Genomic DNA, 25,457 nt, shown 5'->3' on the forward strand with positions numbered 1-25,457 from the left:
TGAATGGCTAATGGCTAATGAACAAGTACTAGAACTTATTGAAGTATCAAAAAAATGTGCACTATTGACATGAAAATAGATACCGGTGCATTTTATAAATTAAATGTTGATACAGGTTACCATACATATATGTATATGTTCAATCTACCTGTGCTTGTTTGTGTTTGATCCACATCAGATGAGTTCTGGTTCTCTGTCTGGAGGTGTCTGGAATTTTCTGATGCACCTGTGATGGAGTTTTGATCTAGGGCCTGATAGCTCTGCTCCTCCTGAGCCCCCCGACTTAAACCCATTAGAGACAGACCACCCAGCACAATACTGCAGCCCAAAACGACCACGGTGGAAACAATCTGAAAATTAGGAAAGAACTTTTAACAGACACCCTTGGTCAGAGTAGTGTTTTATTAGAATAACTGCTGTGTGACATGCAGCTTTGTGTAAGCAGACTGGACATTATATTTACTTCAGCCATAAGCCAAAATAATCAAATAAAAAAAACTTATCCTCCAGGTATGATTGTGTTTTGAATGTTCCAATGCCTTAAATGAAGAGACTCAGCAGGTGCCGCAGATCTATCAGTCATCGCGCAATGGCTTCACTTCTTCTTGGGCTGATTAGGTGTGTTGAATTTGAAGAAGATGATGTCACCATCTTCCACAATGTAGTTTCGGCCCTGCTGTCGGTATTTCCCTGCAGCCTGGAAACATTTCACAACATCATCAGTTCAGCATTCATCGTTAACAATTCCCACCAGTTTCCCCAGTCTTACTTTAGCTGCGTTTTCACTTCCTTCCTCCTTAAAGTCTGTAAACTTCATGACTTCAGCCATAATAAAGCCTTTCTCGAAGTCTGTGTGGATCTTTCCAGCTGCTTGCGGCGCCTTGGTGCCTTTCTGCAAGTTGTTCAAACACAAGCATAACATTTAAAATAGTGAAGTAGAAATATTTACAGCTTTTAAATGTATTTCTGGACATGCGTCTTAATTGTTTTGCTCACCCTGACGGTCCATGCACGAACTTCATCAGGTCCTGCTGTGAAGAAGTACTCCAGCTGCAAGGCTGAATACCCACTCTTGATGATCTTAGTCAGAATACTGAAACAAATGATTTAAAATGTAAACAAAGTTATGATTAAAGGGGTTAGTTCAAGCTAAAAAATTAATTCTGTTATTAATAACTCACTCTGCCGAGACCTTTGTTCATCTGTAGAACGCTATTTAATCTCTCATCATCCATAGACTGCAACAGTCCTTAGTTGTTCATGTCCAGAAAAGCAACATTGTCAAAACATTCCATGTTACTTAAATGGTTTAACTCGGGTCCATCCTTCGTACCTTGCCTAAATGATCTAAGACGATTTGGCAGATCCTGGATCTTTTAATCTTGATAACTGATCTCTGGCTAATTTGGTTTTTCAAACAAGTTAGTGAATCAGATTAAAATGTCTGGATGAACTGATCTGAGATCGCTGCATGTTTTGTGAAGGACTGATCTATCTATCTTCGAAATCATGATCAGCAATGCAACGATTGGCTGACAGAACAGCAGCGTAATGACATCATCTGATTAATATTCAATTATCCATGTGAGAAAAATTACACAAAATTCGTAGTAAATTTTTTGTTAACTATGATACGCAATAACTTTCTACTTTTGTTGTGAGCTGCCTGCTTTACACTTTCATGTGTCAAGAGTGTTTAGCAATTTATATAGTTTTACTTTTCTTTATTATAGTAGCCTATTCAAGGTTCTTAATAAATAGCTGCTTTAATTTTGCATCAACAAAGCATATTGATATAGGTAAAGGTGTCTAAAACTTTTGTGAAGCATCAAATCACCGGCATTTAAATTGTCAAAGCATGTACAGGACTGCATAAATTATTATTCCTTTCCTTTAAATAAAACAAAAAAACAGAATATTGGCCATATCTATTATCATACACAAATTGTACTAAAACTGGTACCTTAAAATAGTACGCATTTGTATCTAAAAAGTCCATATTAATAAATGTTCTCTTTGAAGCCCTTGGGGAGAGAACACCCCTGTTTTGTATATCAGAAAATATCAGCATTCAGGACTAGGGATGGGTATCATTAAGGTTTTAACTGTATTACTACTTTTATCAATACCACTTATCGGTTCGGTACTTTAACAGTTCTCTTATCGGTACTTTTTGTAGTGTTTTTTAATAAAAAACAAAAAACAAATTGAACAGAATTAACAACACTTTATTTTATTATTAAATTTTTTAAGTAAAATAAAACCAAACCAATAATTGTAAAACAAATAATATTTTTGTCCCAGTAAAAGATTGTACAATGGTTTGAAGGATGGTTTTAACCATTCTTCTGGAGAAAAATCAACATGTTTGACTATCTGGCAGAAGTCAGGATCTTTCTTGGTTTATTGTGCTCCCTGCAGTTGAAAATAAACATTGATAATGTTTATGATTTTTCATTAACACATTCACATAACAGTGTTTTGGGAGTAAACTGTGCTTTTAATCTTGCAATGTAAAAATAAGCTGTTTATTATTTATTAATAAGCATATAGTTTATCATTAGGCTTTTCATAGGTTATATTTGTGAATACAGCTCATGTAAAAGCATTTTTATTGTTTAAGATTCATTTAGGCTACTGCAGAAAAAAATACTGTTTTCATTTTAACCGAATGTGTTTATTACACCTATTTAGGTGATTGACTGCTGGCATAATGATGTGGATAACGTAACGTTAGCATTAGTAGCTAGGCAGTCAAAAACTTTTCAATACTTTCCATTGCAGTTAATTCACTTTTGAAAGATACTTTCACTTAGCCAGATTGCTTGCGTTTCCGCTTAATCAAGAAAACAACTTATTGCGTTTGATACAACGGGCATTTTCGCTGTCCACTTGGGAAATACAACCTGTTTGGTTGACTTCACAAGCTTACGAGCTGTGTGTGCGTGAGTCTGTGCCGCGAGGTATGTGCGTGCGCTTAGCGCAAGCCTCCACTGAATGCGCGCGCGTAGCCAAGAACTGTGAAGGCTTTTATACTTGACGCGCTCGCCAAAATACGAGCATTTCTCATGTGAGATTGCCAACTGTGCAGACGAATATCAAATTTTACAAATAAGAAAAGAATGGTCAGTTAAATTATGCTACTGTAGGTTATGTTTATTCAGCAATAATTATCCAGTATCGATAGCAGAACCATTAACGTCAGAGCTTAACGATACTTCAGTCTTTTATAATGTAGCACCTAAACCTAAAGATAAGTAACGAGTTTTGGTTCTCATCCCTATTCAGGACTCACTTTCAGTATTACGTTTCCTTGAAATGACCTGATAATCCTGTTTATATGAAGTTGTTTATATGCTGTGACAACTACTCAACTTCAAATGATTTTTGAAGAACGAAACGATCCTGGATCATGTCAAATCTTTAATAACCAAATCCAGCTAATTGAGTATTCCATGTATGAAGGTTTTAAATGAAGCTCCAAGAACACGTTTGTGCACCAAAAAAAAAAAGTCTTCTCTTACATGTCAGGCCAATTTGCACCTTTACTATGGTCAATATGGTGTCAATTAGAGTCAGTGACGCAACACACAATAGCTACGTTTCCAACCTCCTTTTTTTATGTACATTTTGGATATGTGCATAAAAAATAAACAAAAAAAATCAGTTGATGGAAATGCCAAGATGCGCATAAATTATCAAAACGCATAAATGCGCATAACTGAGTAGGATAAACTTTTTATTAGGTAAGAAAAGTTGCACATAAACTATAACGGAAACACTTTTACTGGGCTAATTCCAGTATGCATTTAAAATAAGTCATGTGATTTTGTTATAAGAGATCATGTGATGGTAAAAATGTGTGTGAATGGACAAACCAGCAGGCTGAACACATTGTAAAACATTTGAAATGTTGTTTTGGTTATTCTGAAACACCATAACCTCTTTATGCATGTGTTTTTTTACATGCAGTTTTTATTTCTCTTTGCTATTTGGGCTTATTGGAACCTAATTAGAATAAAAATCTAAGTATTGTCTTTAGATATAATGTACTTTTAAAAAAAATGATGTCCATATATGTGGACGCGTGGTCCGAATTTACTTAACACTTTTCTGATTTTTTAATGCATATTTACATAGACTTTTTTTTTAACTGCTTTGACTATCAGAGAGTAAAAACAACAATTTTTCCCATTTTGGACAGTTAAAAATAGTGTTTGGGACATTTCATATGCTGCAAAACAGTTGCAGGATGACACTATGTCTGTAACAAAACATAAAACATTCAAAGTATTTTAAATAGCCACTTAAGAGCTAAAATGTGCTGTCCGCATTTGTGGACATTCAAGCCCTAGGAGGTTAACTATTTCAGTATTAGTGTTATTATATTAATGACCAAGAGAGTCAGTGCTCTGCATCTCACGTTTTCAAATGCCACCACGCATTCACTGCGTGTCATGATTGTCTTCTGAGGTGCAAGTCATTTATTCAATAAGAAAAGATTCACGCAGCTTCTCCTACCACAGCAAATTCCATTTTTACTGTTGATATTTGGCACCATTTAATCAGGAAGTGACAATTTTGGTAGCTTTGGATGGAAACGCTGCTTCATTTGCACATCTTTTATGCGATAATCCAGTTTTGCGCATAAATTTAACTCGCATTTTTGGATGGAAACATAGCTAATGTCATATTGCCCGCAGTAAACATGTACCTTAACCTGACATGACAGGCAAACAAATTTTTATACTTTATTTTGGCGCACCGACGTGTTCTTGAAGCTTTATATGATTACAGTTTAACCACTGAAGTCACATGGAATGTTTTGACAATGCTTTTGGTTCATTTTCTGGATTTCAAGACCATTTCTATCAATGACGGATGAGAGAGCTCTTGGATTGCATGTAAAATATCTTAAAAGGACCTATTATGCAAAAAAAAAATCCCTTTTATAAAGGGTTTAAACACAGTTGTGGGGCAGCAGTCTGTGAGTATAACCAGCTTCTAAATGGTAAAGTATTAATCTTATTTTTATAATCACACTTCATGAAAAAGGTTCGCAGAAACACTTTGATTGGGACTCTCCCTTTGCTCACGTCATCAGAGGGGGAAAGCCCCGCCCATTAGTCTCCCTCATTAGCAAAGGAGGTTAGTCTTGTTTTTGAATCTGCCACTATGCTGACACACAGGCATTTGTAGCTCCGCCCTCTTTTGAGAAGAACACAATCTCATTTGAATTTAAAGCGACAGTCACCAAAATTGCACAACTAAGATCAAAGCATAAAGGGGACAGTTTCAAAGAGTTATAAATCATTATTGGGTATTTTGAGCTGAAACTTCACATACACACTCTGGGGAAATCAGAGACTTATTGTAATTAGAGGCATAATAGGTCACCTTTAATTTGTGTTCTGACGAGAGACAACAGTCTTAGGGAATTGAAACAACATGAGGATGAGTAATTAATACCAGAATTTTTTTTTGGGATGAACTAACCCTTTAAGTAATGCAATGAATAGTGTTGTGCTACTGTAGCAAAGTCTAACCTCTGTGTTTTGTTCTCTTCACAATATTTCTGTTTCTCTTCGTCAGACATATCTTGATACTTGCTCTCAAAACCACCACTCAACGGGATGACCAGCGCACCTGGATCATGAGCGTCAACCCACTCCTTGATTTTAACCAACCTATAAAAGAAAAGACAGCAAACGCTTTATTTAGGGGTCCTAAAACATAATTTAATGGGAGCTTGTGGCAATATGGCACAAAAAAATGCACAAGCAAATTGAGATAAGGCCGTGTAATTGGTGGGTACTTTTCAACTAATTTATTAAGGTTTTTGCAATTGAAGTAAAGTTATATTAAACCTTTAAACAGACAAAAATTTCATTTCGCAACCTTTGCTCACACTCACATTATCATAATTTTTCTTTATTATCATTATATTTTCTGAAAAATGTTGGAAAAAGCAGCCTTTGACATCTATAGTAGGAACAAAAAATACTATAGAAGTCAATGGCTATTTTGTTTGAAGAATACCTTTCATTGTGTTCAATAGAAGAAAGAAGCGCTCAAGTGTAGAATGAGTAAATAGCAGAACTTTTTTTCTGGGTAAACCAATCCCTTTAAAGTCTATGTTTTGCAGCATGGAGCCTTAGAACCAATCACACGATTCTGCTGTCTATATTCACGTTACTAATAACATGCTCTAGATCAGGGGTGTCCAAAACTCGGTCCTGGAGGGCCGGTGTCCTGCAGATTTTAGCTCCAACTTGCCTCAACACACCTGCAAGGATGTTTTCTAGAAAGCCTAGTAAGGGCTTGATTAGCTAGGCCCAGGTGTATCTGATTGGGGTTGGAACTAAACTTTGCAGGACACCGGCCCTCCAGGACCGAGCTTGGACATGCCTGCTCTAGATGATACAACTGTGCTCTTTGCAATTAAAATCTAAAAGATGAAAAAAAGAATACCATCTAATACCATCACTAAAAGTATTCACTAACAGCAGATAAACATGTCATCTCACCATTTGTTCTTTTTCCTGATGAAATCTTTCTCTGAGAGGTTACCAAGTAGATCATTGGCTTGGAGGTCAGGAACAGATGCTTATTCAAGACCTCAATCTGAAAAACAAATCAAAAAAACAGTTAGCCAAACCTTAATCTGAGCAAAGAAAAAAAACTTCCCAGGTTTGTACAGAGTTCGGCAGTGATGATACACTTTTTTTGCCCAGGCAGAAAATTTTTTGGCAAAATCAGAAAAAAAAAGATCTTTCATTTGATTTCTGGATTAATGGAGAATATAAGTGAACCAAAAATTAAAATAAATAAATTGTTTGATTAATGAATTAAGTTTTATAGATGCAGGGGTAGTTTTCCTGTGATGTGTAATGATGTTTAATGTTTCCAACATTCTCTGTAGTCCTATTTAACCATATTAAAAACACACACATGGGTTATGGACATTATCTCTTAAAATTAAACATGACAATGCACTGAGCTTGTGTTATCTACAGAACTTTTTACAAGGCAATGCAACACTGGCTCTGGGGTGATTAAGTGTAAATACATTTATTATCATTTGTTATCGTCGCTTCTGTTGCAGAACACTAAACAGATTTAAAAAGGAAATTAAAAAAATATTTGAACCTCTTTGTCGTTCCATTCATGGTAATAACGGACATGTTTCTTTTCATCAACCACCCAGGACTTTACGTTACACATGATGTCCTGCAATGCGAAAAAAATAAAAACATAAATGAAATGGAAAACAGTCAGTTCATGATATAGCTCACAAAAAAAATGAAAAAACATAATTTACTACTCACACTCAAATTCAATATTTAAACTTTTATGAATTTCTTTCTCCTGTTGAACACAAATAAGGTATTGTGAAAAATGTTTGAAGAAAGCGGCCACTGACATCCATAGTAAGAAACATACTATGGAAGTCATTTACTATTTCTTCCAAAATTCTTCAGTATATCTTCCTATGAATTCAACAGAAGAAAGACACTCAAACAGGTTTCATTTTTGGGTGAACTATCCATTTAATGTATAAAGCTTTTAATTTTTCAAATGGACAGAATTTGATGAGGTGGGATTTATAGTTCACTCACATATTCAGGCTTGAGTTTTTTGTCTCCGCCCCTGACAGCGGTTTCTCCAGCTTATCTATGATTGGACCGATCATCTCTTCGTCTTTCATCCTCAGCTCTTCATGAATGATCTCAATATCCCTCACTGGATCAACACAGCCCTCCACGTGGATAATATCTTCATCCTCAAAAAGCTCCTACACACACAGTTACATATGTATATTAACAGACTAATTCTGTTTAAAATAAGAAATATAATGGAACAAGCCCCCAGGTTTCCCAGAAAAAAATAAATAAATTCCAGATTTACAGAGGATACAATTTCTTTTTTTTTCCAAGTCATTCCAAAATGACTTGGTAATGTCTGGTACCTAGAGCCATTTACTTTGGATATACAAATATTTAAATATGAGAATCCAGAATGAGTACCAATCAAAGTAAATAAATAAGTAAATAAAATTTGGGAGTCAAATATACTTTAACTACATAGTAATAAACTATGGAAGCCAAACCTACAAAAACATAAGTAAATAAATAAATACAAATATATAAATAAATAACTAAGTAAATAAATCTATAAATTCCTGCATAAATAAAACAATAAATATGCAATAAATAAATAAATGTATATTTTACATCCCCCCCCCCCCCCCCTTAAGCGTTATTCATTCTTGACCTTAGTTGCGCATTTACTTTTCCTCAGCTCAACATGCTAATGGGAGGGTGTCTGTCAATCATCAGAAGGCGGTCTTTATGCCATCATTGGTTGATCGTTACAAAATGTTGCATTTGATTTTTGGACTGGCTTCTGATGATGTTAATTTTACCAAGTATTTCAGCTCTGGATCAAGATATTTGGGGTTTTATCAACTGTTTGCGACAGTTTTATCAATAGTTGTTTTCATCTTTAAAATACTAGTGCTTAAAATGCTTTTTTAATTGTGTCTAGTACTCCAGATGAATACTCAAAAATTGAATAGTTATTCATTAATTACTCGAGTTTCTTTTTCAAATACAGGCAGCTGCCAACACTTAACTATTAGATACTGGTACTTAATAGTAGGGATGCAACGGTTATCTGTTAAAAAAACATATCGTCCCGTTGTCTTTCCCACAGTTCGGTTCACCCTGTCATCTGAGGTTGAGAATATGCATTATTAATATTGGCTTGTTAAAAAAAAACAACGGCAACAAAGCAGCTCCGCCTTTGTATGCTTCTGATTACCTTTCACAAGCATTGCACGTGAATGTGCAAATCTAGTATGTAAATCTGTTGCTGACATCATGTGTCAGTGTGTTGTGTGGAGTTTTCTGTGCGTTTTAGCATGGCAAGTGGAAGGAGATAAAGCACAAGTGTGCAGGTGAGGCCAAATCACAGCACATTGCTGTCAGTGTTTCAACAGACACTCAATATAATTCAGACAGACACAAAAACATAACGAATGCGTTTTTTGTTGTTGTTGCTATAATAGCCAAGATCAGTGGTCATTAACAGGCGGATCTAGGTCCGTGTCCAGACCCAGAAGCATCCCATACGGGACGCGGGATGCAGGTCAGTTACTTCAGTCCCGCTTCTGCTGGGTGTTCTCTTCTGCGCCCGATCACTCTCACTATTCACTCTGTTTACCCGATGTCTGCTAAGAACTGTTTTCTTCTCGACTGACTGTTCCCGCTGAATTAAGAGAGAAGAGCCGAACGCTCTCTCTTTGCTTAAGTTTCATTCACTACGATGGCGCTGATAAGTGCAACGGAGCTCTCTGGAATCATAACAAAATCATAAAGAAATCAAATATAATGCGTTGTTGCCTTGGTAATGTAAACAGAAGTAATCAATACTTTAAAAGTGCTTGATTGTTAAGATATGTTGACTGTCGAGTCGAGATGTAAAATAGAAAATTGGTAAATTTTGCTTTTTCTCTATTTTCTTTAGCACTTTATTTGAACATACAATTTTCCAAAATGCCCTACTTTTATTTAATTAATGTGAAAACATGCAAATCTACAGTCATGTGTAAATGCTGTTTGCATTGTGTGGCGTTTGCTACCCAATAAATATGCTTATTGTTTTTGAATTCTTCTGTAGGCATTTTCTTTTAAGCATAGCACAACCGTACCGTACTGAAACAGCGACCCTAATGGCTCGTTTCCACTGAACCGGTACGGTACGGTGTTGGTTCGGTTTGGTACGGGTCACCTTTATCAGGCTTGCGTTTCCACTAACAAGGGTACCCTTTTGGTGGGCGTGTGTATGACAGACAGTTTCAGTCGACGTCATTCTCGCTCGAGGAAATGTCTACAATTAAGCTGTATGGGTCCACTTATATATCATATGAGAAGCTCTTCTCACACAACAGATGCTTCATACACATAAATGCTTGTGTATAAATGTTTATTAGTAATTTTTCAATGAACATGAGTTGATTATAACTGCAGATCAATGACAGTGCGAAACAGCCTACTGTAACGTCTGTAAGTATATTAAATAACTAAATAAATGAACATATATAGACGCATACAGCCCCTTGCAGGTCTCCGAAATGTTACCAACTACAGAAAGAAATACACACAGCAGACATTTCGTCCGTATTTAGGTTCAAAACAATACAAATTATAGCGTAGTCAGTGAAAACCTCCTCATCTGTGTCTGTAATCTTCCGCAGCACACGTAGCTTCTGTTAGACAGTAATTCCGTCAATCTGAGTTCATAATAGTCCAAAATGTGAAGATAATAAGTTAGTTATACATTTTGTTCATGTTTGCCGAAAAAATACTGTGCTCCTTTTTTTCCGGCTTCTCCTTTGTTTCTTCACGCTTCACTCTCGCGTTTGTCCGGTGTCTGACAGGATCGGGTTTTAAAAGCACATCAATAATCAAGCGCAGGTAATTATCATCAGCTCAAGAAGTTTGTTATTTCAGATATAATGTTAGAGACGCGCCGCGAACGCTAGCAAGAAAGCGAAACCGCTCGCGCCTCAGACTGCCTCGTTAAAACTACGGGGGCACAGGGTAATCTGCTCTTCTTCTTGGCTTTGTGGCTGCTTTATCAAGACGACGACAAGGTTTGTTTGAGCCCATGTCGACCCATGGCTCGTTATTATATGTATATATCATTCCGCTTGTAATGTCTCGGCTCGTCGGCTGTGTATTTTCAAACATGGCGGGTTTTTTGTTTTCATTCTGGCTTGTTGCGTAAGCGAATGACGTATCTCTGTAAACCAATAGCGTTCAGCTGCGCGTCTAGCTCCGCCTTTTGGTACCCTTTCACGTCTTTGGTACCCTTTCGAAGGGTGCCGAAAAAGTGGTACGGTACGGTTCGGTTCGGTACGCTTTTTGACAGTGGAAACGGCTATAAAAGCGTACCAAACCAAACCCGAACCGTACCGTACCACTCAGTGGAAACGGGCCATAAAATCATGATACATAGCGAACCGTGGGTAGATTGAACCGTTGCACCCCTACTTAACAGATACTCATATCTACTGAATAGAATTTTATAGAACTTTATTACATACTAATATTTATTCATTAGATAAAAATCCTTATTTATTACATTCTAATATGTGTACTTTGATACAATTTGTTTAGAAATGAAAAACAAGTACATTTTTTGTTACTTTTGTTAGTAGTTTAAAAAGGATCTAATAAATAAGCACTATTCCCTATTGTTTATATAGTAATAAATAATTATTAGCATCTAAAGATTAATAGTATATAAGCACTAGAAAAAAAACTCCTTAAAATGAGCTCTAATAGCTAATGAATTTAATAAAATATATACTAGTACATACTGTGCTTTTTAACACATACTAGTTTAGATTTTATTTTAGGTAACATTCATTTTATTGCAATAATCAAAATGATGTGTTTTGTCCTTAACAATTAGCTAGTTCTACTCACGGGTCATGTGAAAGATGGCATCACAGGCAAAGATGTTGGAGAGGAAGGCGTTACCCAAACCCTGGCCCGAGTGAGCTCCTTTTACCAAGCCAGCAATATCCACCACATTCAGGAACGCTGGGACCTTACTGAAGGAAAGATGTACAGAAATTACCAACATTGGAAATTAAAAACATTGTGTCACTGCTGACCAAGACAATGCTGGTAATTGTATCATGTATCTACGCACCTGGCTGGTTTATGGTACTGGCAGAGAAAGTCAAAACGCTCATCTGGAATGGGCACACGGCTCTCGTTTGGGTCGATGGTGCAAAAAGGAAAATTCTCAGCCGCTGCCTGACTCTTTGTCAGAACATTGAAGAATGTTGACTTTCTGGAGGAAACAAAAATGGACTGAGATGAAAAACGTGAAACTTTCATTTGCATAATGAACAAATATTTGGTTCAAAGAGAAGGGGTTTTCAAGAATCTAAAAATAAAAAGTGTAATACAGCTTTAATAGATATTTTCTTTACATTAGAAAGTTACTGTTATGACAAAGAAAACATCACAAATAATGTCATTCAGGGGAACAGTACCTAATATTTTTATAATACTCATTTGATCACAAATTAAAAGACCCAAAACACTAATTAACTGTCATTTAAATCTTTTTATTTTTTTATGGTTTTCACCTTTAATGACAGGGCAGTGAAGATTAACAGACAGGAAAGCGTGAGGAGCAGAGAGAGGGAAGGATCGGCAAAGGACCTCGAGCGGGGAATCGAACTCGGGTCACCGTGAGCACCTGGGTGCTATATGTCGACGCACTAACCACTAGGATATTGGCTCCGACTGTCATTTAAATCTTTATTCTTTGCCACTATCCTTCAGATTACTACAATTCACCCCTTGTCACAAATTAAATTTTGTTAGAAAGAGAAAAATCATAGTAAATACAATCTAGTAAAATTAAGTATTATTCGATTTTCTGTGGCTCCGTGGTTAGCACTGTCACCTCAACAAGAAGGTCACTGGTTCAAGTCCCGGTTGGGTCAATTGCCATTTCTTGTGGAGTTTGGTTGCTTCGGGTTGTTCTGGTTTCCCCCACAGTCCAAAGACATGCACTATAGGTAAATTAACCAAATTAAATATAAGAAATTGGCCGTAATGTATAAGTGTGTGAATGCGAGAGTATATGGGTGTTTCCCAGTACTGAGTTGCGGCTGGAAGGGCATCCGCTGTGTAAAACATATGCTGGAATAGTAGGTTGGTAGGGTTGGGTGATGTCGACCAATTTGGCATCGTACGATGTCTAATGTGAAACATCACGATGGATGATGGCATAATTGTCGTAGGTGGCAGTAAATTAATTATTTATGAATAATTCATTCATTCATAATTAATTACTTATATGTAGCCTACCGTTTCAACTACCTGACCCACATGGTCATTGTTTTACCCATAACCCATAAATCCATAAGTCATAAATAAGTACAGATAAGTTACACATAAATTACCAACTGTCAATCACTTTTTCCGCAGGACTCTGGCATGAATAGGCAGAGTGATCTGTGTCGTTATAATGGCATCGACAAACTTAGTTGGTAAAAAAAGTGCACAACTAACAGGAACCAACCAACAGTATCTGAAGTTTTCGCTAAAATTACAAGCGTGAAAGCGAAAGATTGAAGCAGTGTACTGACACTCGGACACGTTCCTTGATAGATTCAAAAGACCGAAGAGTCGCTAGATAGAGATAAGATAAATTAAATATCATGTTTAACAATTATAGTGAGATGAGATCCAGCAGTACATCCTTGATAAACTGTCCGACGTGCACTGCTCTCTGAGGTTTTGTGCTCAAAGCACGCTGACTGCCTGGAGCTCAGATGTCCGCATATGTTGCAGCGCGTACCTGTGTGTGTGTGGTCACGTGACGTGCGTTTTCAGCGGTATAGAGAGAGATCTTTTCAGAAATGCTACGTTAAACGCCAGAGTGGACTTGGATTGTTTTAATTCTAAAATGCCATTTTAAAACATATTAGTATAAACAGGGCCTTTAATGTGTATTTTAGTGAGTGGGTTGCTGCTGAAACGGGGGCGGGGTGAAGGATAGCGATACTGGCTCAGCATCGAGATGTCGAACGGCTATCAGCGATGGACGATGGCATAGTCTATCGACCCAACAATAGTTGGAGGTTCATTCTGCTGTGGCGATCTCTGATAAATCAGAGACTAAGCCGAAGGAAAATAAATAAATGAATATATCTTATTCAGATAAATGTAAACATACAACAACTCCAATTATATGTTTACATAAATATATAAGCTACACTTAATGTATTGTCAACAAAAGTGAGCATATTTTATATTGTAATGTTTAGTTTTAATAACTACTGAATAAATGACACCAAAATTGCAGAAATACTGCCAAAGATATGTCATAACACCACACAGTCAGTAATATGTCATAACAACACTTTACTTGCATTTAATATGCTTCCCATGTAAATAAAACTACTTTAGTAAATCTAACATGAATAGAGAAATGTGAAGCCTCATGTATGACCCGCAGAGACCCTGATGACCTGAAATCGCATCTCAAAAGTATGTTTTTTTTACAGTATTAATCAAATCCAGACATGCAGTACTTTAAAACCTTTCATAACTCTCCTGTTGCTTCATGGGATAGTAAAGAGGCTAATGTATACAATCGTAACAGATATTATAGTAGATCAGGGGACTTTTAAAAATACTCTTTTCGCACAAGCAAAAATATCGAAACCCTTCTTATAAGTTGTTTGTGCAGGCTTGTATTTTACAGTACTGTAAAATACCCAAAATGCCTGTCAGTGTTGTTAAGCAATTTAATTTGATTAACCAAAATCACATTTTTGAATCTTCTTTTCCTCATAAATGCAAAATATAATTTAATAATTGTTTTGTTCTATAGAGAGCCAAACTTATTCTGATGATTAGTATTATTTCTGTTGGGTTGTGCAGTTTAACTCAAAAAATAATCCACAAAGTTGTATACAGTAAACTCTAATTTGTGTTCAAATCCATAATGCATTTATATTTCCTCATCTAAAATATAAAACACATTAGCAGACTGATACTTTTCAGATCCCTTAACTCTGTGGTTAGTTGTCGTGAAAAACGTAAACACATTTTTATATGCTGTTAACATAAACATTCTCTGTGAATATATGTTTCAGGTTTTTACTATGAACGTCAGGACTTGCTAATTGAACAAACTGCAACCTCGTTTCCATTCTAAAACCTCTGTCCATCCTCATGGCAGGATGATGTCATTCTCATAATGGCCCAGGATCACGACTCATCGTCCTTCAATAAATTTCATACAATACAGCATTACAGCTTTGCGTTAAGCACAAATAAAACAAAACCACATCCAGCATTCGCAACTGATCAGTCTGACAGCACTGCTTCTACTGCTGTCAAATCAAAGATACAGCGCACATGGCTTGAAGTGACACATACCCTACATTTGGCAGCCCAACAATTCCAATTTTCAAGGAAGTCCCAAAAACGTCCGATAAGAGGTGGTGGTTTTGGTCCATCTCCTCCCTTCTTTGGAGGCATCTGTGAAGAAAATGACATAACATTACATGGCATAATTAGCCAAACAACCCAACTGGTCATGCAGCCACCACACCTTTTTAGGAGCCATGGTTAAATGTTGCCAGTACTCAAATAGATATTGGCATAATAATTAAAACACTGTAGAAGCCAAGTAACATGTAGCTTCGTTAGCCTAGCTAGCTGCAGTAACTAGTTGCCATTTCACGACAGTCACACATGTGGGGCCAGGCTCCTAAAATAGCCCCCCGCACTGAGAGTGTAAGTTGACCGGCCATATTAACTGTATGAAAGGCTAAATATAGTCCTCTCCCAAGTACGAGAAGGCATAAGTATATAATATTACTGAAATCCCTGTACTACAGCCAAGTGACAGCCAGGTTATTAGAGCCAGGATGGCTTTACTGGTAACTAGGAAGCCAAAAGGGAGACGCATGGACAGCCAGAACATCACTACAACCACCATCCTGGTTCATTACTGTGTAGCTGGTTAGCATACCGGTTATATGAATGAGCCAATGTGCAGCAAAACTGAGCATATAGCCAAACATAGCACGTCTACGCGATGCATATATAAATATGGTAAATATTACGTCTATATCACCTTGATTTCACACTATCTCTGTCAGAAGATGGAGAATTTCGTTGTGCTCAAATGAACACACGCTGCTCCACACTTCGGCCGATGAAACGGAAAGAACGCGCATACCGGAAGAGTCCCGAATTCTCACGTTGTGATTGGTCGAACCGGCTGAAGATGTAACGACGTTAGGGAAAAAGCAGAAAAGATGACGTAAACAAATATGGAATGGTGTGACAAAATCTTGTGTATATTCCATCCACATAATCTTTTAACCAAATATGTGGCTTGAAATTTTTACCATTGATTATAATATTTCTAAAATCCCCTTTAAACTCTCCAAATTCCATTCTTCTTGCTTGAAAAACGTGTTCTCACAATTTTAACCTCTTTTTTTTGGAAGAAACGGACATATAACCTCTTCAAATAAAACTTTAGTCTTGGTAAATTGGTTTAATAAAGACATAAATCATCTTTTAAAACGTTAACAATTTCGGGCATAATAGACATACAATTCATGTCCATCTACAATTTCCCAATACAGTTTAGAGAATTTCATTCAGTTATTAAATCTATCCCTGTTATTTGTTAAAACTTGTTAAAATCATATTTGCAGTAATTCTCTGTCTGTTGAAAATCCAAAATTACATTTACAAGGTGTTGAGTTAAAAATGTAATAACAAAGACATTCGTTTTATTTTTCAGAAGCAAAATAAAATTACTTTTAGAGGCAAATATTTCTGTAACTCTATTATAGTTAATATTAACTGGAAAAGAGCCTGGTTAACTCCCATTGAAATACTCTATTAGCAATACAATTAAGGAAATTCATTTTAAATACTACATACAATTTCCCAGTAAAATCTTATTATTAAAGTACATTGAAATATAGGATATATGTGGTTTTTGCAATGCAGATAAAGAGAGCCTTTGTCATTTTTTTTTTGTTGGAAAAAAATTCTGGAAGGATCTAGCAAAAGATATTTTAAAAATATAAAACTTAGTTACTATTTTACATTAAAAGACATAATTTTTATTATGAAAACAAACCCAACAAATGTCTTGAATATATTGTTAACCTCTTTGTTTTATTGGCAAAACCTTGCATACACAACCATAAATTTGCAGAAAGTCATCTCCCAAAATAACAATTTTTTGTATTGATTTAAATTTTTTTTATTATTTCTACTGTGAAATTATTAAAAAGCAAAAAATCTGAGATATGTATCAATTATTACAATAGTTTATTTTGATTCCTCTGTTAATTCTTAAAATCAATAAAAGTAGAAATGCTGTACATTATGCTTTGTGGATAATTTTTTTATTTCTATTTCTTTAACCATTGTTATATTCGTTTTTCGTTGTTTGTTTGCTTTATTAATATAGCGCATCTAAAAACAACAGATGTTGACCAAAGTGCTTTACAAAACAATCAACATATAAAATCTATACTTATAAACAAAATATGCAAAACAGATCAAAATTAATTAGTTGCAATCAAAAAGAACATTTTTAAAATGAGACATAAAAGCACCAAGGGAAGAGCATGACCTGGTATGTAAAGGCAGACCATTCCACAGACGAGGGGCTGTGACAGAAAAGCCCTGTCGCTTCTTGATTTTAAGTGAAGTTTCATAAACTAATTTTGAGAGGAGCACGTGATATGATTGAGCACGTCTGGCCACTGATTATTAATCAGTAATAATCCAATCAGAGTGATCCTGGTTTACTATAAATGGATCATTTTCTCCCTACTGTTTCTATCTTCGTTTGGAAGAGTCCCCCCTTCCACCCCATCTCCTCCTTTTCCTCCCTTTTCTAAAGGGGGAGCTCTCGAGAACTACCTGATCTCGGATCTCCTGATATGCTTATCGACCGGACGGGAGCCCTGGGCTCAAATATCTCTGAGCTCAGGGTTCTCTCCCGGGACAGCATGCCAAACCTGCTTTATACGCCAAGCATATCTAAGTGGGAACTCTTGAACTGGGATTTGGAAACAACTATCGGAAACTGGTTTTCCGACCTGATTGGCCTCAATGAAATATGCCAGTGAAGAAGCTCACCAATGTAAGTAGGTGACAGACCATTCAAACCTTAAAAACAAATAACAATAACTTGTATTGATCCTAAATTGGGCTGGGAGCCAGTGAAGGCATGATAAAACTGGTGAGATACTAGAATTATTTTGTCCCAGTTAAAAGCCTAGCAGCTGGATTTTGAAGCAGCTGCAGGCGTACAATTAAAGCCTGCGAAACTCCTGAATACAAAGAGTTGCAGTAGTCCAATTTGGACATAATAAAACATTGATGATGGTTTCCAACTCCTTAAAAAGACAGAAAAGGCTTTAATTTGGCGATGTTTCTTAATTGACAGAAACCACTTTTGACCACTGAATTGATTTGCTTGTCAAACTTTAACGCAGTCTCAAAAATAACTCCAAGACTTTTTGCGTGACTGTGGACCTTTCCTAATTGATTAATTGTAGATTCAGACACTCTGAGGTTTAAACAATAGCAACTCAGTTTTTGATTCATTCAAGTGTAAAAAAAAATTACCCGCCAACTATTCCTTAATCTCGTTAAAACAGGTAAAAATGACTGTAAAGCAGAGTTTTCTCCCATTTTTATAGGCATTTAAGCTAAGTATCATCAGCATAATGATGGTGGCTTACATTATGCTTCTTACAGATAGCAGCTAAGGGAAGCATGTACAGTTGAAGTCAGAATTATTAGCCCCCCTGTTTATTTTTTTTCCCCAATTTCTGTTTAACGGAGAGAAGATTTTTTTTTAACACATTTCTAAATATAATAGTTTTATTATATTTCATTTCTAATAACTGATTTGTTTTATCTTTGCCATGATGACAGTAAATAATATTTTACTAGATATTTTTCAAGACACTTCTATACAGCTTAAAGTGACGTTTAAAGGCTTAACTAGGTTAATTAGGTTAACTAGGCAGGTTAGGGTAATTAGGCAAGTTATTGTAAAAGGATGGTTTGTTCTGTAGACTTTCGAGAGAAAAAAATTAGCTTAAAGGGGCTAATAATTTTGACCATAAATGGTTCATAAAAAATTAAAAACTGCTTTTATTCTAGCTGAAATAAAACAAATAAGACTTTTTCCAGAAGAAAAAATATTATCAGACATACTGTGAAAAATTCCTTGCTCTGTTCAACATCTTTTGGGAAATATTAAAAAAAAGAAAATAATTCAAAGGGGGGCTAATAATTCTGACTTCAACTGTAGATAAAAAGTCACCTTTTATGTTCACCTTTTATATTGTGTTGTTGAATGTATGTTCCTGACGGTTTGTGCAATAAAAATAAATAAATACAAATATTTAGTTTAATAAAAAGTATAATGTTCCTATAAGGGCAAATTTTACTGGGCATCTTTCATTGACTTAATAGACTGGAAAAAAGCAAAGGCTATTCATAAAATATACCCAGTGAATAATACTATGGCAAACGTATATGGAGGTTGATTTTTGTAAAAACTGAAGACGAAACCCTAATTCACATATTCTTTCAGTGTGAAAACACAAAAAGCTTTTGGAATAGCTTATATCCTCATATAGGGTAATTACATTGCTTCTTCAAGTCCCTTTCAACTACAAGATATTATTTGTTCCTATAAAGGTAAAGCCGATATATCAGAGAACTACATTATTAACTTTTTTTTATTTTTTATGGGAAATATTTTATTCACAAACAACAATTCTTGAATCCGCAGCCTTCTTTTTCGCAATTTTTAATTGAAATTGATGTATTTATTAAATCTCTGAAATTGGTTAAAAACAAGAATGGAGATTCTTGGATTAATACGGTAATTGTTTTGGAAATATCACGGATATACATAAGTCCTTCTTTCCTCTTGCTGTATTTGTGTTATTTATGTATCTACTGTTTTATATGAGTTTTTAATATCATTTACCCTAATCTGTTAAGGCTTTTTTGTGTAGGTTCGAATTTTGTATGTTTGTTATTAAAGTCAATAAAAAAATTAAAATAAAGATTTTGTTTAATAAGAAAAAGTTTCTTAAAGCTTATGACAAACATTTCTTAATGGTTGAGCCTTTGTATAGATTCTAAAGATTTCAGTTTTTGTTATTGTATTTTCTCTTCAATGCGGTGATGTTATCTTTCTTGTATAAAAACAACAAGATTTAGTTTGCTTTTCATAAAACTATATTAAAATACAGTCATGTCCCTAAAAAATCAGATTAAGAAAGCTATGTTAAGATACTGCGTGAGTATACGGGGCAAAGACGAGAGGTCTTCGTTCCATCAATTGAAATTTAAATGATTTTTGACAGATTTTGAAATATATATATATATATCAAGGTTTTTCACTTTTAAACATTATTAAATCAATTAACCAAGCTAACTATGTAGTTGCCATTTAATTGTATTTATTGTGTGAACAGCATTACAGAAATAAACAAAACAAAGACATGTTTCATCAGTGCTCTTGCTTTCTAATGTCATTTTCACATATCTTGATATAAAGTTATGCTGTACTGTCACAGAAACATAAATATGATTACTTACAGAGATTCACACCAGCAAAACAAACTGACCGTACATAAACGATGAGATTTACCGCATGAGGGCACATAACCAGTGCTGTAGACTGCAAACGAAGTGACCCTGCTGTAAATTCCAGAGATTGTCCTGAATTTCGTCTCAGTTACCTCACACGTGATCATTTTTAGGTTTGTAAACATGACTTGTATTGCTTTGCTACAAGGCCATACAGTCTTATCATCACGACAAGGCTCACAAGTAACACAAAGCATACGATTAAAATCCCAGTCAGACGTTTTGCTGCACTTGTGTAGACAGCAGGTTGTGAGGATGTTTCATTCACCATTTGTAGTTACATTTAATTAATGTAACTTTAGTAATTAGTGCATATTTAGAACTCTGCAAAAGTATTTTCGTCCGGTCCAAAACTGAGCCCTAAAAAGGCAGCTTAGTATAAAGCAAGCATCCACGCTCCCTTGAAACCCCAATCGTAATAGGGTAGAGCATATGCAATGTGTTTAACATTAGCAGAATACGAATTGGAGACAAAATAAAACTATTTTTAATTTACCTCATCCACTGTCTCGAATTTAAATTTGACTTGGTTATGTATTCTGGGATATTTTCTTTTCAGAAAAAAATACATATTAAGAAGATCTTTCAGAAAGAAAGTGGGTGGGATTTGCATTTTCAAAGGGTGCATGTGACGCTGCCTTAAATTTGGGCTAAACCTTTAGGATGCAACACAACAAGATTGCTTATCTTACAAAACAGCATTTTTGTCAGAAGTCATCTAAGATGCCTTAAAGGGTCACGAACCCCCCCTGTCTCAGCAGGATGTTTTCACACCTTTAGTTTAAAAAAAGTCAGGAGAGCGGCTGAGTCCGGCTTTGTTTAGATGGGAGTGTCGAGTGGCGAAAGACGGAGGGATTTGCATGGAAAGGGGAGTTTCAGTACATGCAAGCACTGATTTTCACAGAGGCAACACAAATACAGACGCAGGGGAGATAAACAGTGACTACGTTTACATGGACGTCAGTAATGAATTATTTGTTCTTATCTGAATTAGATAATAAATTAATTAATCAAATGATTAAGGGGTTTACATGAGCTGCTTTTTAAATGTTCCTATCATGATCCCGTTTTACGTTGTAGGACTTAATTCGATTATTGTCATTGCATCACCGCGCTATCCACATTTCCTCTGGCGTTTCATGTAATTTTGGGTGTTTCATTCTTAATTTGTCAGCTTTAACTGCAGTTTGGCACTTTCACTTTCATTCAGGAACATTTCATGCATGCCCCCGTGACAAACGAGATATTGGTTGCGAGGAACTGCTGGAAGAGTGTCGTTTTAATGGAATTTGATGATACTGAATGGGAGTAAAAAAAAACTTAGCATTTCTTGATAGATGCAGAGACTCGGTAGGTGCAGACAATAACATCAAACAGCCGTGTGTGTATAGACAATACCGTCACAAAATGCGGCTAAAATCATACATAGCGAAAACACGACGGTAATAATTTAATTAAGGTGTTTACATGTTTACATTGGAGTGCAGCATTTACAGCGGATCTTTCAGCCCATAATATTGTAGTGATATTAGCATACAGTAAACTTAGTAACTAAATGATTTTGACTAAGGTACATCTTTAAAAACTGAAAGAGTACTGGTGATGTTACTAACTAACTTTGCCTCTGAATAAACATAAACAAAGAACACTGATCACACACTTACCAAATCTGTAGAGACAGGACAATCGACACCAACTGGAGCCGCGTCTCTGGATTTCCCCATTTCCAGATGCGAAAAGCTCTCGGGTAAAAACTATTCCTTACAAACATATTTTTGTCACGTGTTAGCGTGAATCTGTAATCCACAAATGTGGGCCCATACGTGAACAGTGCCCTCATCCCGGGAAAATGGAAACAAAACCTTCCTTGTGGCACATTTATAAACGCAACACTGAAGACCCATGTCTCCAAACAATTCTTCTTCTTCTTCTTCTATATGTTTTAATTATGGTTGGCTACACCGCGTGGTGTCTCTCTGAACACTGTAACATGTGAAAACAGTCTTCGAAGCTATCGTTCATATTAATGAAGTTGCGCCTCATTCAAAATAGAGCGCGCTGAGTGGTTTGAACCAAGTCTTTCTCGTGAATTAATGATGAAATCTCAAAGACGTCAGGTTGTACCGGCCGTTACAGACATCCAGTCGACACGCTGAAATTAACAAAAGGATCTAATCGCCGAATTTACTGACCGAATTTACTTGAAATAACGCAAAAACAACCAATTTTCACTTTTAGTAAAAATATATGTGTCGTAATAGTGTTTTTAGCAACATGGGACACATATATGACTGTCAACATCTCATGGTGTTTCGTGACCCTTTAAATGCTGCCTCAATAGGGAACTCACTAGATTTGAAACAGAGCAAGGCTGTTGAATGTGCAGGTATGGGAGTAAAGGGAGACGTCTGTGCTTTCTGCATGCCATGCATAGTAATTTAAAAAGTACAACACATACTGATACACAATTCAGTCTATTTAGTTCCAGCTTGGGCTTGTGTCACATCACAAATGCGGAGACACTGAGCACATCATCCTTTTATGAACCAGCATCACAGGTAGTTTGAAGACTCGTGTGTTGTAAGACATTGTTCTTCTGCGACTGTGTCCTGAAAGCAAGGCCACAACTTTTACTTTAGCCACACCCACATACAAGAGGAAGCCAATGAATGCACTGCCTAAATAACAGTGACTCCTGTCAATCAAAGGAAGGATTCACCCACAGGTCCGCCGAGAGATTCAGAAGACCCCCTGAGAAAGTGAGAGAAACCGTCAAGAGAGAAAAAACACAGGAAAATGGTAAATGGGGTGTGTGTTTTTTGAGTGTCAAATTCACTTCTCAAATCCCATGTTGTTTAATGTAGGAACAACTATATACAGTGTGTGTCTATTTTAATCCTATTTCAACAAAAACAACAATGCGGGAACAACATGCGAACTCCACTCAAAAATGGCAACTGACCCAGCCAAGGCTCAAACCAGCGAGCTTCTTGCTGTGAGGCGACAGTGCTAACCACTGAGCCAACGTGTCGCCCTTCAGGGTTATTATTATGATCTAAATTTACGATCTATATTTTGCTAGTGCACATTCTCATTCTACAGGTGAACAATTAATCCGTTCAAGACAAGCTGAACACTGACACTGATCAAAAAAGTTTGTTTTTGTAATCTTCAATAAAAGTCTGACCATTTAGCCACAATAATCTTAACCATGCCCCTCTTACTATTAGTTACCTACTTTACCATTTAAAGGTGCTGTATGTAAGTTCTTGACTCTTCTAAAGCATAAAAATACCACAATATGTTTGCAGAAATTTAGGAAAAATGCTAGGTGAACATACTTGTTTATCTGAAAAACAATGCTAAAGTCAGATATTCTGCTTTGAAAATGTGTTTTCAGTGCCGGAACGACTGTCTTTGTTTTGGTTTTTTTAACCCTCCCACTGCCAGTTTAGCCAATTATATTCCAGCAGCGAGGGTTGCCTTGGTGGAAAACAGCACATTTCATTCATTCAGTCAGAAAGGCTCCCAAAGCATGCACTCGTGACCCAAATGCGACCTTCGGTGGACAGTAGCAGACTCCGAAATGAGACGCAGATTCAGAGTTCCACATGAGGTTATTAATAAGCAAATAATATAAATATTACTAATGTAAACATAAGGTGAGCAGGTTACTTGTAAGCCTGTGTCCTAACAATACGCTACGTGATGAGATTTGCAGTGATAAGCGATTTGGCTGTTTGCACAAGACGAAACACGACAGAAATTTAAATACAGCCATTCAGAAGCACAGAATATGCACTCACTCAGGAAATGGTAAGGTTTATAATCTAATTAATACATATTAAACCTCTTTAATATTATTAAATGTAGATGCTGAATCACTGACATGTGTTGGTTTGCACTGAGTCACAGTTCTGAAGCTCAATTTAGATGATTTATTTTATTTTTAAGATCTGAGGTGAACTATCTGCTGCTTTCAGTAGTATGGCAATAAATGTCATGTATTCAAACTCACATTGTTAGCATTTAACACTGAATAAAGCACATGAGGTGTACCTGAGGTGATCATTGTCAGAAATAGAAGCCGTTTCTAATATAACAATTCAAGGTGCTGGTTAAAGCAAAAACTCCTTTTAATATGGTAAATATTCCTTCTATCTTGTGCTGTTGCTTTTATATAGAACACCATTTAAATTAGCCTTTAGGCTCGATCATCAGACTCGCTCCTGTTGGTCCTCAATCTGTTTGTTTTGATCCAGGAATACAATACCTAGTTCAACCACTGGGTGTCAAACGTACATACTGCACCTTTAAAGTAGATAAATAAAGGCTCAGCAACTTACGGTTTACGTATACTTTAAACAAACACCATGAAAAAGCACATTTTGATTTCAAACTAAGAAATAAAAGAACTTTAAAATTTAAATAAAATCTACTCACTTCAAACAGTTGGGTTGAATAATAACCCAACAGGTAACCCAATGATGGGTTGTTTTGGCACCTAACTGCTGTTGTTGTTTTTTTAACCCAATCCATTGAGTTGTTAAGGTTAACCCAACAATTTGGGTTGCAAAAAGAACAAATTTGTTGGGTTATTTTTGCCAAAAAGTGGCTTAACCACCAATATCTCAATTATGTGTATCATTTCCTCCGGAAAAAAACTAGAAATGAACACGGAGGTAGAGAAAACAATTTTATGTGTACATAGATCGGCTATGAAGCACGCGTTTGTATCCTCTAATTAAGAGTGCTGGTGAAACGGATATAAAAAAGACACAGATAGGTTATTTGATTAAATAAATAACCATATTATTGCGTTAGAGCTAAAATAAACTTTATAACACAAAAACAACATTACGTACGCATATTAATACAGTTATTCTGTCAGTTAAATCAGTTGACTGTTGAAATTCAAAGTTTTTAACCCAACTGTTTGAGTTTTAAATAAATAACACAACAAAGGCTGAAAGTAACCCAACAAAGCATCTAACATTTAACCCAACTGATTGAGTTATTAATAAATAACCCAATAAAGGTTCAAAATAACACAACCCTACTGAAAAAAACAGCTTAAACCAGCCTAGGCTGGTTGGCTGGTTTTAGCTGGTTGACCAGCCTGGTTTTAGAGGGGTTTTGGCCACTTTCAGGCTGGTTTCCAGCCATTTCCAGCCAAGTCTTAGCTGGTCAGCC

The 25,457-nt window shown here is 36.0% G+C and overlaps 2 protein-coding genes across 4 annotated transcripts in view; both read right to left on the reverse strand.

The window, feature by feature from the left end:
• Nucleotides 1–421: 421 nt before the first annotated feature.
• On the reverse strand, nt 422–15,286 carry LOC130230536 (obg-like ATPase 1). The gene is given in 15 exon segments (XM_056459597.1): nt 422–697; nt 770–892; nt 997–1,093; nt 5,547–5,687; nt 6,528–6,570; nt 6,573–6,624; nt 7,150–7,230; nt 7,620–7,663; nt 7,666–7,792; nt 11,330–11,331; nt 11,496–11,623; nt 11,725–11,868; nt 14,982–15,028; nt 15,030–15,083; nt 15,157–15,286. Coding segments are annotated over 15 exon segments (1,200 nt in total). The 5' UTR covers nt 15,172–15,286; the 3' UTR covers nt 422–595.
• Nucleotides 15,287–22,530: 7,244 nt separating this feature from the next.
• Nucleotides 22,531–25,457, reverse strand: part of LOC130230518 (integral membrane protein GPR155-like) — a 35,510-nt gene continuing 32,583 nt past the window's right edge. For all 3 annotated transcript variants that reach the window (XM_056459577.1, XM_056459578.1, XM_056459576.1), the window contains exon 17: nt 22,531–23,015. In XM_056459577.1, the coding sequence (XP_056315552.1) occupies nt 22,967–23,015 (49 nt within the window). In that variant the 3' untranslated portion in view covers nt 22,531–22,966. The remainder of the gene's footprint in view (nt 23,016–25,457) is intronic.

Source organism: Danio aesculapii, chromosome 6 (assembly GCF_903798145.1).
Source record: "Danio aesculapii chromosome 6, fDanAes4.1, whole genome shotgun sequence".
Lineage (NCBI taxonomy): Eukaryota > Metazoa > Chordata > Actinopteri > Cypriniformes > Danionidae > Danio > Danio aesculapii.